This window comes from Eschrichtius robustus, chromosome 12 (genome assembly GCF_028021215.1).
Source record: "Eschrichtius robustus isolate mEscRob2 chromosome 12, mEscRob2.pri, whole genome shotgun sequence".
NCBI classification, from domain to species: Eukaryota; Metazoa; Chordata; class Mammalia; order Artiodactyla; family Eschrichtiidae; genus Eschrichtius; species Eschrichtius robustus.
In genome coordinates, this window is record NC_090835.1 from 25,393,523 (window position 1) to 25,412,602 (window position 19,080).

At 45.2% G+C, this 19,080-nt stretch overlaps 1 protein-coding gene across 2 annotated transcripts in view; it reads left to right on the forward strand.

Annotated features, from left to right (window-relative positions):
• The first annotated feature begins 14,674 nt into the window (after positions 1–14,674).
• Positions 14,675–19,080, forward strand: part of ADAMTS9 (ADAM metallopeptidase with thrombospondin type 1 motif 9) — a 169,212-nt gene continuing 164,806 nt past the window's right edge. For both annotated transcript variants that reach the window (XM_068557319.1, XM_068557320.1), the window contains exons 1-2: positions 14,675–14,798; positions 15,379–15,779. In XM_068557319.1, coding sequence (XP_068413420.1) covers positions 14,684–14,798; positions 15,379–15,779 — 516 coding nt within the window. In that variant the 5' untranslated portion in view covers positions 14,675–14,683. The remainder of the gene's footprint in view (positions 14,799–15,378; positions 15,780–19,080) is intronic.

The following is a 19,080-nucleotide window of genomic DNA, read 5'->3' on the forward strand; positions in this document are numbered from 1 at the left end:
CGAACCCACACCCCCTGCATTGGAAGGCAAAGTCTTAACCACCGAACCACCAGGGAAGTCCCTTGACCTGCATTCTTGGGCTTGTGAGCCAGTATTTCTCCAGGGAAAACACCAAGAAATGGATAGATGATGCCATTGCTTCTTTAAAAGAGCAGCTTGGTCCTTAACTCTGAGGAAGCTCCTTGAAGGCTGCGTAGGTCTTATTTGTATCTGCATTGCCGGAGTCCGGCACAGAGCCTGCCGGCTTGTGACTGCCTGCCATGTATGGGGGTCCTGGTTTTCCCTTCAACTCTTTACTTCTCAGTCTCTTGGTCTATCCCTCCTTGCCTCCAGGTCATTTCAAAGGTAGCAGCATAAGGTCTTCCTTCTTGGCCTTCTCTTGTTTCTCCACTGTGTCTTTCCCTTGGTCAGAAGCTCTCTTCTCAAGCTGCACATTAGAATCAAATGGGGAGCTTTTGAAATTTACCAGTGCCCAGGCCCACTTCCCAGAGGTTCTGACTTCACTGGCCTGCAGTGAGGTGGATCCCAGGTAATGGGTTTTTTTCCTTCTTAGCTTTCTGTTTTCTACTATTAGGAGGCTAGAATGGAGAATCATTGCCATAGGCCAGTGGTTCTCCAAGTGTGGCTCCCATCCAGCAGCACCAGCATCCCCGGGGATTTGTTAGAAGTGCGAATTCCTGGGCTTGACCTTAGAACTACCAAGTCAGAAACTGGAGGGTGGGACCCTAAGTATAGGTTTGGCAAGCCCTCCAGATGATTCTGAAGCATGCTAAATCAACTTTGAGAACTGCTGCCCTGAGTGAACTCCTGCCTTTCCCTGACTCTGTAAACAGGTAGAAGACTTCCTTTTTCTCACCTCCAACCTCAGCTCCTCTCCTGAACACCAGCTGCCCCACTGACATACCACTAGGGTGCCTCCTCCACATCTCCAATGCTCCCCACCCCACTCCCACCTTGCCAAACTATTTTTCCCTCCGCCTTCTCCATCCCAACAAATAGCACCAATGTCCTCTAGGTCATTAGAAGCAGAAATGTGGAATTCATTTTAAAAATCTTTTAAAATTGGTAATACATTCTGGTGGCTTAAAACCCAGTAGGTATAAAAGGGTAAACGATGAAAGTCTCTCCCACCCTTACCCCCCTGTTATGGACTGAATTGTGTCCCTGCCAAATTTATATCTTAAAGCCCTAATCCCAAAGTGACTACATTTGGAGATAGCGCCTTTAAGGAGATAATTAAGGTTAAATGAGATAAGGGTGGGACCCTAATTAAATAGGACTGGTGTCCTTGTAAGAAGAGGAAGAGACACCAGGAATGTATTGCACAGAAGAAAGGACAGGTGAGGACACAGCAAGAAGGTGGCCATCTGTAAGCCAAGGAGAGAGGCCTCTCCAGAACAACCTTGCCAGTACTTTGATCTTGGACTTCCATCCTCCAAAACTGTGAGAAAATAAATTTCTGTTGTGTAAGCCACCCAGTCTGTGGTGTTTTATGGTGGTTAATTTTATGTGTCATTTGACTAGGCCACGGGGTGCCCAGATATTTGATCAAACATTATTCTGGGTGTTTCTGCGAGGGTGTTTTGGGATGAGATTAACATTTAAACCAGTGGACCTAGTAAAGCACATTGCCCTCCATAACGTGAGTGGGCCTCATCCAACCAGTTGAAGGCCTGAAGAGAACAAAAAGGCTGACCTTCCCTTAGAGAGAATTTTTCCTGCCTCACTGCCTTGAAACTGGGACATCCGCCACTTCTTGTCTTCAGACTCCAACTGAAACATAGACTCTTCCTGGGTCTTCAGCTGGCTGGCCTTCAGATGGAATTAAACCATCAGCTCTCCTGGGCCTCCAGCTTGCTGACTTACCGTGCAGAGCTTGGGTCGTGGCCTCCATAAACACAGGAGCCCATTCCTTATAATAAATCTCTTTACATCACACACACACACACAGTCTTGGATCCATTTCTGTGAAGAACCTTGACTAATATGCAGCCTTAGCAGAATAATACATCCCCTTATGTCCAGTTCCCAATCTTCTTCCTTCCAGGGTAACCACTGTGCTTCGCTTCTTATGTATCCATTCAGAGTTTCTTTAGAATATATAAGCAAATAAAAATATGTAATATTATTTTTCTCCATCCTTTACATATACACACAGACACATACACAAGAAGTCCCATTCCTTTTACAGATGCATTGTCTTTCATTGTATGCATGTATCTTAATTGATTTAATCAGTCCCTATAGTTTATGTTTTCATTGCTCGTGATTTTGTGCCATCAGAAATGATACTACAGGGACTTCCCTGGTGGTGCAGTGGTTAAGAATCCACTTGCCAATGCAGGGGAGAGGGGTTCGAGCCCTGGTCTAGGAAGATCCCACATGCCGTGGAGCAACTAAGCCTGTGTGCCACAACTACTGAACCTGCGCTCCAGAGCCCGCAAGCCACAACTACTGAAGCCCACGCACCTAGAGCCTGTGCTCCGCAACAAGAGAAGCCACCATAATAAGAAGCCCACGCACCGCAACGAAGAGTAGCCCCCGCTCGCCGCAATTAGAGAAAGCCCGCGCACAGCAATGAAGACCCAAGGCAGCCAAAAATAAATAAATAAATAAATTTATTTAAAAAATGATACTGCAACCAACGAAGAACCTTGTGCATGTCATTTTTCTACATATGCAAAAATATCTCATTTATATAACACGTAGAATGCTAGGTCAAAGAGTATATGATTTTTGCAGTTTTGATAGATGTTGTAAAATTGCCTTCTTAGGACTTATGTCAATTTACATACTCCGCAACAATGTATTAGAGTTCCCCAGTCTTAATAATTGACTGTATTTATCAGTATTGTGCCTGATAGCTGAAAAACTAGTGTTGGTATAGTTTTTTTTTTGTTTTTTTTGGTATTTATTTGTTTGTTTGTTTATTTATGGCTGTGTTTGGTCTTCGTTTCTGTGCGAGGGCTTTTCTCTAGTTGCGGCAAGTGGGGGCCACTCTTCATCGCGGTGCGCGGGCCTCTCACTGTCGCGGCCTCTCTTGTTGCAGAGCACAAGCTCCAGACGCGCAGGCTCAGTAATTGTGGTTCACGGGCCCAGTTGCTCCGCGGCATGTGGGATCCTCCCAGACCAGGGCTCGAACCCGTGTCCCCTGCATTGGCAGGCAGACTCTCAACCACTGCGCCATCAGGGAAGCCCCTTGTTTTTTTTTTTTTAATGAGGATTGCCTTCCTCACTTTGTAACAGATTATTTATTTATTTGTTTTGTTTGTTTTTGGCTGTCTTGGGTCTTCGTTTCTGTGCCAGGGCTTTCTCTAGTTGCGGCAAGTGGGGGCCACTCTTCATCGCGGTGCGCAGGCCTCTCACTATCACGGCCTCTCTTGTTGCGGAGCACAAGCTCCAGACACGCAGGCTCAGTAGTTGTGGCTCACGGGCCTAGTTGCTCCGCGGCATGTGGGATCTTCCCAGACCAGGGCTCGAACCCGTGTCCCCTGCATTGGCAGGCAGATTCTCAACCACTGTGCCACCAGGGAAGCCCTTGGTATAGTTTTAATTTGAATTTTTTTATTATGATAAAACTGAGCAACTTTCACAAGCTTGCACCATTTGTATTTCCTTTGTTGCGAGCTGTCAATCGATACCTTTTGCAGAGTTTTCTTTTGGATTGAGGAAAGATCTCTCTCTGTGTTATGAGCAGAAAATTTTCTTAGTTTGTCATCTGACTTTTGATTTGGATTATGATGTCTCTTGTCAAGTAGAACTTGTTTTTATTTGTTTCATAATGAAGTTAAATATTTCACGGTTTTTTTCCTGTGTGGCTTGTGCATTTCGAGTCAGCATTAGGAGGTCTTCCTTATGCCACAGATAGAAAGGAATTATTCACTCCTGTTTCTTTCTAAGCCTGTTTTGGTTTAATTTTTACAGTCAATTTTTGATTCATTTGATATGGATCAAGCATGTAATTTAAAGTATGAGGTACAGATTTAACTTTTTAAAAAAATTTTTATCCAATTTTTAAAGGTTATACTCCATTTATAGTTATTACAAAATATTGGCTATATTCCCCATGTTGTACAATACATCCTTGTAGTCTATCTTACACCCAATAGTTTGTTCCTCCCACACCCCCACCCTGACATTGCCCCTCCCACCATTGGTAATTCACTAGTTTGTTGTATTTTTTAGATTCTACATATAAGTGATATCATACAGTATTTGTCTTTCTCTGTCTGACTTATTTCATGTAGCATAATGCCCTCCAAGTCCATCCACGTTGCTGCAAATTTTTGTTCTTTTTTATGGCCGAGTAGTGTTCCATTGTACATATATATGTATAAATATATCACATCTTCTTTACCCATTCATCTGTTGATGGACACTTAGCTTGTTTCCATATCTTAGTAATTGTAAATAAAGCAGCTATGAACATTGAGCTGCATGTATCTTTTTGAATTAGTGGGGGTTTTGGGATATATACCCAGGAGTGGATTTGCTGGGTCATATGGTAGTTCTATTTTTAATTTTTGAGAAACCTCCATACTGTTTTCCACAGTGGCTGCATCAATTTACATTCCTACCAACAGTGTACAAGGGTTCCCTTTTCTCCACATCCTCAACATCAACTTTAAAATTTTTTTTTATTATTAAAAGTTAATTTTAAACCACATGGCTACCAAGTCATTCTAGCACTGCATAGTGACTGGTCCAAGTTTTCCCAGTCAGTTTCAGAAGCCATCTCTATCAGAAACAAAACTGTCCCAGTCAGATCTGTTTCTGGATTTTCTAGTCTCTTCCACTGGGTTTTCTGTTCATTCGCAGTCCAGTATCACCCTATTTATTTACTGAGGCTTTCCATTATATTTTAATATCTGGTATTAATACTAGATTCTCCACATTGCTCTTCATTTTCAAAGTTCTCCAAGCTGTTTTTTGTTTATCTTCCCAAATAAACTTTTGTTCAATTTTGTCTCAATCAAACAAAAGAAAAATAACAGAAACAAAATGTTGGTATTGATATTGTGTTTCCAATCATTTTATAAACTGTCTTAGGGAGAATGGGCACCTTGGTGACATTCCGTCATCCTAAGAATATGGTATTTTTCCATCTACTCACACCTCTGAAGTCCTCATTAGTGTTTTAAAATAGTGTTCCTACAGGCCTTGTATGTTCCTTGTTACGTCTATCCCCAGTGATATTGTTGCTATTGTATGTGGGTTTTTATTCTTTTATATTCTCTATGTGGTTATTTGTATATATAAGAGACAGCAATGTCTGCATAATCATTTTGGGACTCATTCTTGATGCCCCCACTTCTCATCCCCATGATAACATCCTTCACCATGTCTTATTGATTCTGTCTTTAAAATAGACTTTCTCCATATCTAAATCCTGCCACCTCCACTCCCACTACCCTAGTTAAAGCCACTGTCATCCTCGTTTGAACAACACAATAGCCTCCTTGATCCCATCGTTCACACAGCAGCCAGAGGGAGTTTTTCAAAATGAAAGGAGTGTCTTGCGGTCTCCTTGCCTAAGAATTTTCTGTGGCTTGCCCTTACATTCAGAGTAAAATACAAACTCCTCACCTGGAAGGCCCCATATCACCTGGCTCCTGGCTCACTGGCCTGCAGCCCCACTCTCCATCCCCTCCCCTTCATTCACAGAACTCCAACCACAGGGCTCCTCTGGGTTCTGAAACCTTCCCACTTATTTCCTATCTCACACATTGTCCTGCTGGTCTCTCTGCCGGGAATATTCTTCTGCTTGTTGTTTAAGGGGCTGGTTCCTTCTTACTATGTAGGCTTCCATTTATCTAGCACTTCTCAAAGAGGCTTTCTCTGTCCACCTAATCTCAACTATCTCCCTTTTAATCTCCTCCACAATACTTAGAACAGTGTTTAATTATATACTTGTTCACCTATTTACTTATTTTGTGTTTCCCTTCCCCCCAGACTGTGAGTTCTTCTGCTATCTGCAAACTTCATGGTGCATAGTAGGTGTTCAATAAATATTTATTGAATAAATAAACAAATGTCTTCCTTGTTTATATAGTCAGGGGTTGGGTAAGCTTCTACTTTTTCCTGCTACTCAGTTATTATTCTCTAACCACGTTTTAAATCCACAGTTACCGTGTATCAAATGCTTCTATTTCTGTCTAAATCACAAGCTCCCCTCAAACTTCACTCAAAAGCCTGACTTAGCTATCATAAATCTCTTCTTAGCATCTGTCCACATATACACAATGTATATAAGGTTATTTTCAAATAGTGAAACACATATTGAATGTCACAGAAAAGGCTAATATTATGCATAATTTATAAGAAAACTTTTCCCTAAGGGTGGTGACAACATCATATTTTCTTTATATACTGTCTCTTTATTTAAAAAAAACAACTACTGGTCTCATTAAGAAAATAATATATTCTTGTTATAAACATAAGTAAACAATATGGGAATGGGTATCATAGAAATGTAAAAAATGTAAAAGATCTCCATAATTCCCAGTTTCAGAGATCACAGTCATATGGTTATAATAGGATGATGTATATCCATCTTTCTAGACTTTTTTTTTTCCTATGCAGATCCTTTTCTGGCACAGGCTGAGGTTTTGCTGCTTTATTTTGTTTTTACTACTAAAGGAACCAATTACACAAACCACACTGTGACTCATTTACTTAATAATACACCGTGGACATGTTTATATGCTAAAACATACTGCTCTTCCTGACTCTTAAATAATTGCCTAATATTTCATTGCATTTACTGTCTCTTGATGGTTCCCTTCCCTTTCCACCTGCTTAGTGAAATGGGGAGGACAGGGTCTTGAATTGTGTCTGTTTTCAATTTTTAGGACCTGTGGCCCTCCTGGACACGAGGACCAAAGTCACCGCTCAGGGAGTCATTTCTCTACTGTGACTTCCGTTCTGTCGGAAAAGGTACCTTAGAGCAAATGTAAGTTCCATGAGGTCCAGATTGGTGGTCAGAATTAATGAACTGAATAATCAGCTGTAAGAAGTATAAAAAATGTATGTGGGTGAATTTGTGTTGCTGACTGTAATCAGAATTCAGGCACCACGGCCACCATGGTGAGGGTGCCCAGAAGAAAATTATACCTCCAACGTCTTGCTTTTTGTAACTGTACCTCTAGCACAGAGCCCAACAGTAGCTGAAATTTATTCCAGTTATGCTTGCCATGAATGCCAGCGATATGTACTGTCAGACCTGTTTTTAAGTGGGGGGAAAAAAAAAAAACCAATTTTTTTTTTTGCCAACTTCTGATAGGGACTTGACAAGGTGCTAATTACTAGGCTTACATTTCAGGAAGCAACCTATTTTGTGTTATTGGTACCAATTAATACAAAGATGGTGCATGGTGAATATACCATTTCCAACTGGCACTGATTTGATGTCGCATAATCTCATTACTGCGTCAAGCTGGTGCATGCGATGCATCTATGTTTTTGCACATTAATTTGGAAAATGAAGGCATTTCTCCCTGCCCCTAGCCCCTCTCCGTTGTCCTTGGTAGTCACAGTAGCTGAGGTATTTTGAAAAGTTCGTTGAAGACCATCTTTGTAGCAGGCTTCCACATGAGCTCACGGGGAATTCAAATCCTGCACTACTTTATAACTCTAAGGCAGGCCTCTTGGCCATATGCTGTTGTAATAGCAAGGGCCACAGTACAGCCTGAACAACACAAAGATACTGGGCTGAACTGAGGGCCTTGACAGTCTATAAGGATGGTTGTTGCCATGAGACCACTGAAGAAGAGCAGTGTTCCCAAGGGCCAGTCTTACAGTTAGGTCAATGAGTGGTCTGGGCATTGGAAAGGAATTCTCTTCCTTAACCCCAGTTGGACTGATATCCAGAAGCCCCACCATTTGTGACTGACTCCCTAAACCAGACCCCCTATAGGCCTCTTCCCCCAGTTGACCTGATATCTGAATTTTTTCTAATGTATAGATTTCTACTCTTTGAGACTGTGTTCCAGACCATCACAGTTTATCCTATATTAAGCTTAAAAAAGCATAAATACACATGAGAGTCAATATGATATTATGGTTTAACAATACGCCTTGAAATCAGAAAGCCTACCTTTGAAGGCCCACTTAGCTACTCACTAGCTGTGTAACCTTGGGCCAGTTACTTATCCTTTCTGTGTCTTTATTTCTTCCTCTCAAAAGTGGAGCTCATGGCATTCCTATTTCATTGGGTTGTCAGAAGGATTGAATACTGTCTTATCAATTGTGCCTAGAAGTAGTAAGCAATCCCAAAGGTTAACCATTACTGTAATAAATACCTTTACGGTAGACAGCCTATTATGCATCATCTGGCAGAGGAAATTACATTTTTGCATATGTAAATGTTGTTTACCATACAAAAACATTTTTTTAAAATATTCTGTGGGAAAATCATGTTTTGGCTATTTAAAATAGTCTGCCAGAGGGACTTCCCTGGTGGCACAGTGGTTAAGAATCCGCCTGCCAATGCAGGGGACCCAGGTTCGATCCCTGGTCTGGCAGGATCCCACATGCCACGGAGCAGCTAAGCCTGTGCGCCACAACTACTGAGCCTGCACTCTAGAGCCCGCGAGCCACAACTACTGAAGCCTGCGTGCCACAACTACCGAAGCCTGTGCGCCTAGAGCCCGTGCTCTGCAACAAGAGAAGCCACCACAATGAGAGGCCCGCGCACCGCAACAATGAAGACCCAGCGCAGCCAAAAAAAAAAAAAAAAAAAAAAATATATATATATATATATTCTGCCAGGAAAAAAAGCCCAACGTTTGAAAAAATGCTAAATCTGACTTACAGGAACTGCTAATTTAAGCAGAATATGAGAAAGAGTAAAGCTGTTTAAAAATGAAAAAAAGTTTTAAAAAGACAGGGGGGCTAACAACAAGGATGAATGTGAAAAAATACACAGTCAATGAAATACAAGCACGCACACGGCGTACTTTCTTTCCCAGAAGAAGAAAGGCCCATAAATCAGTGGTGGAAGTAGGAGGTTAACTGAGGAAGGAGCGCTAGGTGCCAGTGCTCTTCTCTGTAAGACTGAATCAGGAACTGCTCTTCCTAACTAGTAGGTGGGTTAGTCAGCAGGTGAGGCTGCTGATTTGGATGTTTAGAGATCACTTCCTATATGCCAGCCACTAAGCCAACACCTCGGTCCATTCATTTTCACAGCATCCCTTTGAGGCAGGCAACTGTGATTATTACCTTCTTTTCAGGATATGGAAAGTGCCCACACTACTGGTCTCTTACTTTCCATGCTCACAATCCTGATGTAGGCATTGGGGAAAGCCTAGCTCTGGAAATTTCTACTCCAGAAGATTCTAATTAAAGCAGGACTTTCCTCCCCATGAGAAAGAGATTACCTCCATCATTCCTGCAGGGGTGTGTGTGTGTGTGTGTGTGTGTGTGAGAGAGAGAGAGAGAGAATGACTTTTACAAATTAAACAAAATACTGGCTCTGAAAACTAGAAACAATTTTGTAGCAATTGTAAACTCATTCATTTAAGATATATTTATAGAGTGCCTATTAGGTAGCACCAAGGGGATACAGTGGGGAAGGCAATAGATTTGCTCCTTGCCCTCGTGTAGTTTGAAGTCTAACAGAGAACACCAAACAACAACAAGACAAAAGGGATGAAACAAACCAGGACAGGAGAAGTTCAGGGCTCAGGGGGCATGTGGCATCCTGGTGCATCCCACAGTACTCTGAGCATTGTCAGATTCCATGCTAGCACATCTGTAACAACTGTCTATGTTGAATGTGGACTTTTGGAAAATGGAGAAATTGTATTTGCACACGTTGTATTGCTTTCTGACTTGGCTTCAGTTGAAGAGTGGTTTGAATCTGAGCACTTCTGAATCATTTGTAGTTATGATGTTGAACCCAGGTCTGAAGGTCGCATTCCACGGATACTAGAGGGGGCAGAATAAGGATCTGGGGCCCTACGTGTTTCAACTGATTATTAGTGGGATTCATTTGGGGCTCCAAAGCCTGGGCAATAGCTAAAATATGGTCTTCTGGAATGATAAGTAGGAAAGGAGCACGTGGTATGTAAACACCTGTGTAGAATTGCCATAAGCTAGTCATGAGCTGTCTAGAGCCATCATAAAGACCAGACTATGATATTCCACACAGGCTCAAGAGGAGTTATTTAGAACTTTAGGTTTAGCATTCAAATTAAAGAAAGGATGTTCTGACAGATCATACTCATCAGGCCAGGTATAAAGGCTGAACGATCAAGAACAATTAGGTGACCGTCTTTCTGTCACTAGGCTGCTCTAATTCACAGAGATGGCAAGCTTTGCAGGTAAACTGATTCCTGGTCAAATCCCAGCTCAGCACATTCTAGCTCTGTAATGTTGGGTAGGTCACTTAACTTTGCTGAGTCTAATTTTCATCATATGTAAAATGGAGAGAGTAGAACCCAGACAGCAGGACTGCTATGAGGAGTAAATAATGAGCACAAAGTAGGAACTGAATGCAAAGAATCTCATGTTATTATTATAAATGATATAAACTACTTTCTCTATGTTATGCTACGCTTGAAGTCAGTATTTGGAAGGCTTTAAAAAATACACTAAGATCATTTCCCCTGTGGCAAGTTTAAGATGACACAGTTTCTCCCCACCTCCACTCTGCAAACATGAAACTGGATCAAAGAGGGTGTTGCTCAGGCCTGCAGAGTTTGATCATCACCAGCTTGGTGCTTCATTTACCAGAATCCTATGCTACCCAGTACCACGGACTTACCTATTCCTGAAACCACTTACTGCTGACCACTCGGGAAACAATTCATTTTAATTCTGCCTCCTGGTGTCTCCCTATCATTTGGGTGTGGGTTTTCCCTTTCTGTGGAAAGTTGCTTCAAATCTCCTTCCTGTTCTTTTCACTGGTGTTCTGCAAAGTCATTTGTGATGTCATCTTTCGCATTTCTGTTGACCAGACTATCTCTCCCTAGTGACTAATCTCCATCATCACTCCTCTGGGATTCAGTTTTCATGAAGCAGCAGCCAAAGAAGCTTCCCATTTAACATACAATAACATTCAATTCCAGTAAAGCCTGGGAGGAGAAAATGGGCTAACATCTGTCTTTCCATTAACTCCAGGTGATCTCAGTAAGCTGTTCTTCCTTCAGAGCAAACTTCTGTGAGGGGCCAGCTATTACAGAATCCAGTCTCCCCTCCTGCACTCAGGTAATTTTACATTCTTATTTGTAGAACCAACTTCCAAACTGCATGTACATATATTTTTTTCATAATTTACATTTTATTGGTTGTTTTGAGGCTCAATACACATACATTTTAATTTGTACACAATTTTAACGCAAGTACCAAAAATCTAGAAAGTCATGTAGCTGTGATTCTTTCCTAAACAGTTATTCCAGTCAGTTTCCAGCCTAAAATTTGGTGGCAAATATTCCTTAAAAGGATATCAAGTATAAATTTATCACTTATTAATTTGTATTATTTATTTATATATCACATACATTTATATACATTAATACAATAATTACATATTATAAATATGATAAAGAAGTCATTTTAGCACAACTGAAACAAAATAGAAGGTTTATATTTATTCATTCATTCAATAAACATTTCTTGAGCTCCTACTATGTGCCAGCCCTGTACTAGATGCTGAGGGAAACATCATGAAATATGAATGAAACAGATTAAGAGGATTATCATGAAATACTCAACCTTAGAGAAAGGAGTAAGAGAGCCAAAAACAAATCATACATAGCAAAGACAGTTGAGACAATTCTCTTGATGATTTTAGCCACCCTCACCCAAACCAACCCCCCAAAACCTAGCAACATTTCTCATTTATTCATTATATATGATAATTATGAACTTGGACTAAACTGCTGAAACAGAGTTTGAATCTCAAACAGAGTTTGAGACAAACAGAGTTTGTCTCTCACTAGTTGGGGGACCCTTATCAAATTATTTTACCTCTTTAAACCTTAATATCCTTAACTGTAAAATGAAATTACTAATACTGCCTGCCTCATAGGGCTGCTGTAAGAATTAAATGCTGTATTAAATGCACAAGGTGTAGCACATGGTATGTACTCAAAGTTGATTATTATCATTGTTATTATTCAGATTTTGACCTGAATTATTTAGTTAGCTCAATCTACCTATTAATTTCTTACAATTTCAAACATCTTACTAAGATTTTTTTTGAGACTTGTTTATAGATATAAATTCAGAGGTAAGCAAATAACACTTAAGAAAGGATGAACAGACTCACTGAGGATGAGAAACTTAGAAATCCAGGCTCTTGGTCACCTCAGAAGGTTGCAAGAGATACTTTGTATTTTTCATCCCTATTAGCTGTGGAAATGATTGGTTGTATTAGGAGCATTTTAAAGAACCATAAACAAAGTTCATCCTTTAATGCCAAGTCCTAGAAAGAAAACTAGGGAGAAAGAGTACACAAAGGAAACTTCTACCCTTACATATAATTTCTATACCGTTAGATTCTCTATCAGGAGGGATTTAAATTGAAAAAGAGGAAAATTGTTTAATGGGAAATACTGAACACGTGCTACATTTTTGAGTAATTTTATAGTGGTTGTCCTAGAATATTTTCCATAGGAATCACCTAATAGTTTGATTTCTTGATATTTTTCTGTCCCTTGCTAAACTCTCAGCAAACCTCAGACACTGTGAGGAATTTTTATTACATAATGGAAAGAAAGATTGTGTATTAGCAGAAATGTCTTTTAGTCAATTACTTTGAAGGTTTAAGAAAAAGCTTTAAATGTTACCCTTTAAAAATCTGATTGTGCACTTGACAGGTATTTCTGTTTTGCCATCTTTACGTTGTGTACCCATCCTAAATCCCAGTCAGACAGATAATGGCAACATTGGTCTATCTGGGTTAACAACTTCTTTAGGAAATTTCAGTCTTGCCAAGTCATTTTTCCCTCTTCCAGGAGAAATATATGCATTAATGTTTCCAGAGTAGTGGACATATGTAGAATATTGCTATTTGGTCCCCGGTGTTGGCAGTCTTTGGTATTTTCAACCTTGAGTGCCAGCCTACCAAGCAACAGAAAACTCTCGTTCTGGGACTTTTGGGCAAATACTCATTTTTACAGAAACTGTTTGAAACATCAGGGGTTAAACACCTCTCTCCCTCTCTCTTTCCTCCCCCCCCCCCCCCCCCCCCCCCCCCCCCCCGGCAACCACATCCTCCCTCTCTGGCATGAATTCTTCTAACTTCCAAATATGCATCCCAAGGCAGAGGTAGTTATAGCTTGAAGTGTCAGCTTTGAGCTGCTCCAAGCATCTCTCTGGCAAAAAGCAAGCGGAAGTGATTGAGAAATCCCTCCAGGCACTGGCGCTTCCCCTCGAGTCCACGACAGTCCCCTCGCACTCCTCCCGCCCCCTGCCCCATGCCCATATCTCTAAACCCGGAGGCACTCGGGGGCGCCTAAGTCCCCGCCTCCTCTCGCTGCCCAGAGCGGTTCTTAACCTTTTTTGGGCCCGAGATGTACAGAAAGCTATGGACCTTCTCGCGAGGGGGACGGAGGTTGGGAAAAGCACAGCTTTAAAGCTTTGAGAAACTTTAAGGAGACCATGGATTTGAAACACACCGCGAACTGCAAAATAAGAACCCCAACTCTAAACCTCTTGACTTGAGGCGATTAAACCGAGAGCGGAGCTCCGATGCCAAATCTCGTCCCTAGTGAGAAACTGTAGGAAGGGAAGGCGCTCCTGCGCTGGGCCACTTTCACTTGTAAGAAAGCAAAAGAAGGGGGTAGTCAGGGACAGAAATTCATAAAGGGGGAAAGAGAAGAGGGAGGGATGGGGACAGCAGAGAAAAAGAAAAAGAAAGGGGGAGATGCGGAAACTAGAGAGGGAGTGGGGGAAGAGACCACAAGGGGGGAAAGGGGGAGACAGAGACAGAGCGGCACAGAGACACAGGGCGAGGGAGAGAGATTCGGCAGGGGGAAAGAGAGGAGACGGGAGAGAGACAGACTGGGAGCGCCAGGAAAGGGAGAGAACTTTCTCCGCTCTCTGTCCCCAGGGCAGGGAGTCTCAGGAAAGCCCGTCCCGGTGTGGTGGCGGGACCGCAATGGGCTGCCCCAGCGCTCCCGGCGCCTCTGGGAGCACGAGTCCCGCACGGGCGGCCGAGGAACGGACTCGATCTGGGAGGAGGCGGTCCCCGCTCCCTCCGCTTTCTCCTCCCCTCTCCTCCTAGAGGCGGGGACCTGGGTACTTGAGCAGCGGAGGACCCGCGCCCCCCCCACCGCCTCCGCCCCCCAGCCCCCCATTCAAGAAGCCGCTCCGCTATCCCCGCCAGCACAGGGCGCCCGGCGCGCCTCGGAGCGCACGTTCCGCGCCTTCTCCTGCCCGCTCCCTGGACATTATGCGGCCGGGCAGCCGAGCCCCAGTCCTCCTCCTCCTCCTCCTCCTTCTCCGGCTCCTCCTGCGGCCCGAGCGGCTCAGCTCTCGGCAGGCGGCAGCGTTGCTCAGCCGAGCGCAGACGGGACCCTCGCCGCGAGACCTCAGCGACTCCTAAAGTCAAAAGTTGGCGGCGGGCGCCAGGCTCCGAGCGCTCTTCGCGGCCGCTGCCTAGCGTCGCCGCCGCAGCCGCCAAGGAGGGCAGGAGGGAGGGGGGAGTGGGGGCGGCGGGGGAGGGGTGGGGAGCACCATGCAGTTTGTATCCTGGGCCACACTGCTAACGCTCCTAGTGCGGGACCTGGCCGAGACGGGGAGCCCAGACGCCGCGGCGGCCGTGCGCAGGGACAGGCTGCACCCGAGGCAAGGTAACAAGGCTCGGCCACCGGGACCCCTCCGCCCCTGTCGCCAGCTCCCCAGCCTCCGTGTCCGACAGCGGGCACCCCGCAGCGGAGGCCTCTCTCTCTCTCTTCTCCTTTTCCTAGAAAGAATTGTTTCCCGCTTTGCAGCCTCTCCCTTCTTTAGGTCATTCCCAGCCTATTTCTAGAGAGAGACACACTGTGGAACGAACTTTGTCGTCTCCCCCTTCTTTTAGCCGGATCTTTTTCCTTCCCCACCCCAGGCCCAAACTACAGTTACTTAGTAACTGGGGGCACCACATCGTGGCGTGTTTTATTTTATTCAGGGTATTTGTCAGGATCTGTAATCATGTTGTGTGTTTTGACTTATTCATTGTCTGGCTCCGACAGCGCCTAACACTGTTCCTGGCACATAGTAGGTGTTCAGCAAATATATGTCCAGTGACTGAAGGTGAAGGGATTGACTCAAATGGGGGGGAGGAGGGGGAAGCTGGAAAATAACTCAGGACGAAACCGCCCACTTCATTTTTTAATTGAAACTTGCGGAAAACTGAATTATTGGTTCATGTGCCTCTGCTTCTCTCTGCAGTGAAACTATTAGAGACACTGAGCGAATACGAAATCGCGTCTCCCATCCGAGTGGACGCTCTCGGAGAACCCTTTCCCACGAACGTACACTTCAAAAGAAGGCGACGGAGCCTTAACTCTGCCTCTGACCCCTGGCCTGCCTTCGCCTCCTCCTCTTCCTCCGCTACCTACACCCAAGCGCATTACCGCCTCTCCGCCTTCGGCCAGCAATTTCTATTTAATCTCACCGCCCATGCCGGATTTATCGCTCCAATGTTCACTGTCACCCTCCTCGGGGCACCCGGGGTGAACCAGACGAAGTTTTATTCTGAGGAGGAAGCGGAACTCAAGCACTGTTTCTACAAAGGCCATGTCAATACCAAGTCCGAGCACACGGCCGTCATCAGCCTCTGCTCAGGAATGGTAAGTGGACGCGCACCCCTCCCCGGCCCTCTCGCCTCCTCACCCGCTTCTAGGAGACTTAATTGCTCTCTCGCCTAAGACCCTCACTGCGCCGTCTCTGCTCTGGCGTTAAGTATCAGCTACAAACTTGTTTGCGTCCTACGCTTTGGGTGGCTACACCGGTGAGTGCGCGAGAGTAGCGCACGCATCCGACCCCGGGGAGTTCTGGATGTTTCGGAGCTTTCTAGGGTCCGAATTCGACTCAGCTGAGTGTTGCCCCACACCGGTAGGTGGCTGGGAAGTCAGCTTCCAAACTCGGAGAGAGTTGTCCTTCCTTGCTGCAAACTCGGCCGCCCAGGAGCGGAGCAGCTGAGCGCAGGGAGAACCCGACTCCTTATTGGCGCGTCTTGAGTCGGGGGTGTGGGCTGAGAATCCCCAGGCACGGGTACGGGGAGTTCCTTCCGTGTGTCTTGGAGGGCGCTGAGTAATCTAGAGTCCCCACGTTCTCTCAGGGCCTTTTTTCACGCGCCAGGAACCCTGAGGCTGAACTGGATTGACAGGGAACAGGTCCCGTCCCAGGAACGGAAGGGTGGGCCGAGGGCTCAGGGGGCGGGGAATGGGGCGGAGCCTGCGTGGACGCTTTGCATTAGGGAGGAAACTGGGAATGGGGGTGCGGCGCAGTGCGACTCTGCACCCTGCTGGTGGGGTGGCCCCAAGAAGCAGAAATACTGGGAGAGAGCTTGGAGAGGCTGCCCGGAGGAGGTTTCAGTTCTTCTGGGGTTTCCACCACCCATGGGGTGCCAGAGAATCGGAAAAGAGCCTGCGGCGCGCGTTTCCCTAGAGAGGGAAGGCGAGAGGGCGGGGCGGCCACCTCTCTGCGCTGCAAAATACGCACTTAGCAGGGGATCCAAGTTGGTACCCCTACCCCCTGCTTAGTTACGCCCCCCCCCGCCCCACTTGCCCTCCAGTCGGCCCCACGAGGTATCCGCTCTCTCCCCTCTTGATGTTTGAGGACCCGCTGTAAGGTTCTGACCCGAGCAAGAGCTGTTCTAGGACTTTCCCAAGCGACGTGCGTTTGTGCCTCGCGCTATGACGCAGAAACTATCGCAGGTCAGACTCTCCCAGCGCAAGGGCGCTCTGCGCCCCCGTGATAGTATTACTTTTCCCCAGAGCACCCATTAACTCCCCATCGTTATTACCTTTTCGAAGTGGGAACTTGGATACTTACCCGGGGCTCTTGGCTGCCCCCTCCACGCGCTGCTATGAGTGGCTCGAGTCCCGCATCTGGATGTCTCATCTATCTCCTCTGCTCAACCGAGGGGTCGTTTGGGGAGCGAGGCAAGCTTGAAGACTCCGAGGGGGGAGGGTTAGCCCTTGGGATGCGAGGACGAAGATGAACGCCTTTAGCCCCCAGCAAAGCTCCCGGAGCCGCCGTGCGTTGTTGAGATGGTTTGGGGGTGGGCGGAGACGGCAGTTAGGCGAAGGGGAGGGGGGTGCTGCGGTGAGTCACCGCTGCCCCAAGACGCCTGGAATCTTTATGTTATTAGCAAGGTTGGGGTTTGGGTGGGCACAAGTCAGGTGCCGGAACCCAGAGCATCAGAGTGTCCCCAAATCCCAAGGTTGTAACCCACAATTCCGGAACCTTACTGATAGGGCTACGTGTGTACGTCAAGTTTGTAAACAGCCTTTACTCCTCCTCCCTCCCCGCCTCCACACCCCGCTGAGTGGCCGCAGCAGCGGTATGTTTTACTGCGCAGAACCTTAATTTCTATTGGCAATTTTAGGTGGTAACTCGCACGTGTTAACTTCGGAGTAGTAACTCTCTCAGGGAACTGAGGGCCGGGACTTCAGAAGGACTGACTGTCTAGACCTTGAGGAGTCCATTTATATTGCGTTTAATTTGCAATCTGGCCCTTTTTTTGGGGGGGGGGGGCGCAAGGTCTGGCATACATATGAAAAATATGCGAGCTGGCTGTTTCTGTCTTCAGGGACGAATCTAGCTCCACAACCCTTGCCCTTTTGTCTTCCTCCTGGAATTTATCTTTCCTCCCAAGATGTCCCCTTACCGTTTCAGTACTAATAGTATCCTGATGTTCCTCGTGGCCCACGCAGGAAACCTTCCTGGAAATCTTTCACTCTTCAGAGTGAGACATGCCAACCTTCCCCGCTCCCGTCACCCCACTGGTCAGTTATTAGTTTCCCTGAATTCCCTCTCAGATGCGTTTCTCACCTGTTCTGAACATCCCTACTATGACTGTAGAGCTCTTTCCCTCTCTTTTTCTCTGTCATTAGGACTGATGTCTAAGAAATATTTCCATCTGGCTTCTTCTCTGGTCTTTTTTCTTTAATCCCTGCCACACACTACTAACAGATTAATGATGACAAGGCACAAGATCGCACGGGCTACCCTGTTCATTTACTTCACAGACCGCCCCACTGCCTAGTGAATGGCTATAAACTCCTCCATCTGGCACTTCAGACCATTGACAGTGTACCTCCTCACCCCTTGCACATCCACGTGTCCAGTCTCATCTGTTAAGCTTTCCTTCACAAATCCTGCATTTCAGGCAACCTGCTCTCACGCATTTCTCTGCATTTCCCTCCCGTCCTAGTTCTACCTCATAGCCTTTGGGCCTTTGGATTTACTTGGTGATCTCACTCTGCTTCACATGCTCAAATCATACCCTTCTTTCAAAGTGTAACTAAGGTATCTTGTTCCCCAGGAAACCTCTCTGTCGTCCTTCAGACTGCTGTCATCTCTCCGTCTCCACTTTCATAGACTCTTACCTCCATCTCTCTTTGATGTTTAGTATGCTGTCCCTTGTAGTATGGTTCTTGGAACACGTGTTCTATCCCCTTTTCCTTGGCAGTAAGGTCAGCATCAATTCATTTCTCTCCCGTATTGGAGCCTTGTATATTATAAGCACTTAGTACCTGTGTTTGGATAAATGGTCACCTTACCCAAGAAAGGATTACTCTTCAGTCAAGCAATTGTTTTGTGAATCAGCCCCAAAATTAATTTGACTTCATATAGATACCATTTACTGAAGTCTTACTATGTGTCTTGTACTATAATAAGTATTTTATGTATGCATTATTTCATCTAAATCCTTACAACAGCCCAATCCTTGAAACAACCCATTTTGCCGATGAGGACACTGAGGCTTTGAGAGTTGAGGCCTTGCTGGAGGTTTCACAGCTAGTAAGTGGCAGAGTTGGGGTTCCCACCCAATCCTTCTGACCCGTACTCTTAACCATGGGCCAGAGAATGAATCTTTGTTCTTAAAGGGAATTTCAAAGTTTTTGTTTGTTTGTTTTTAAA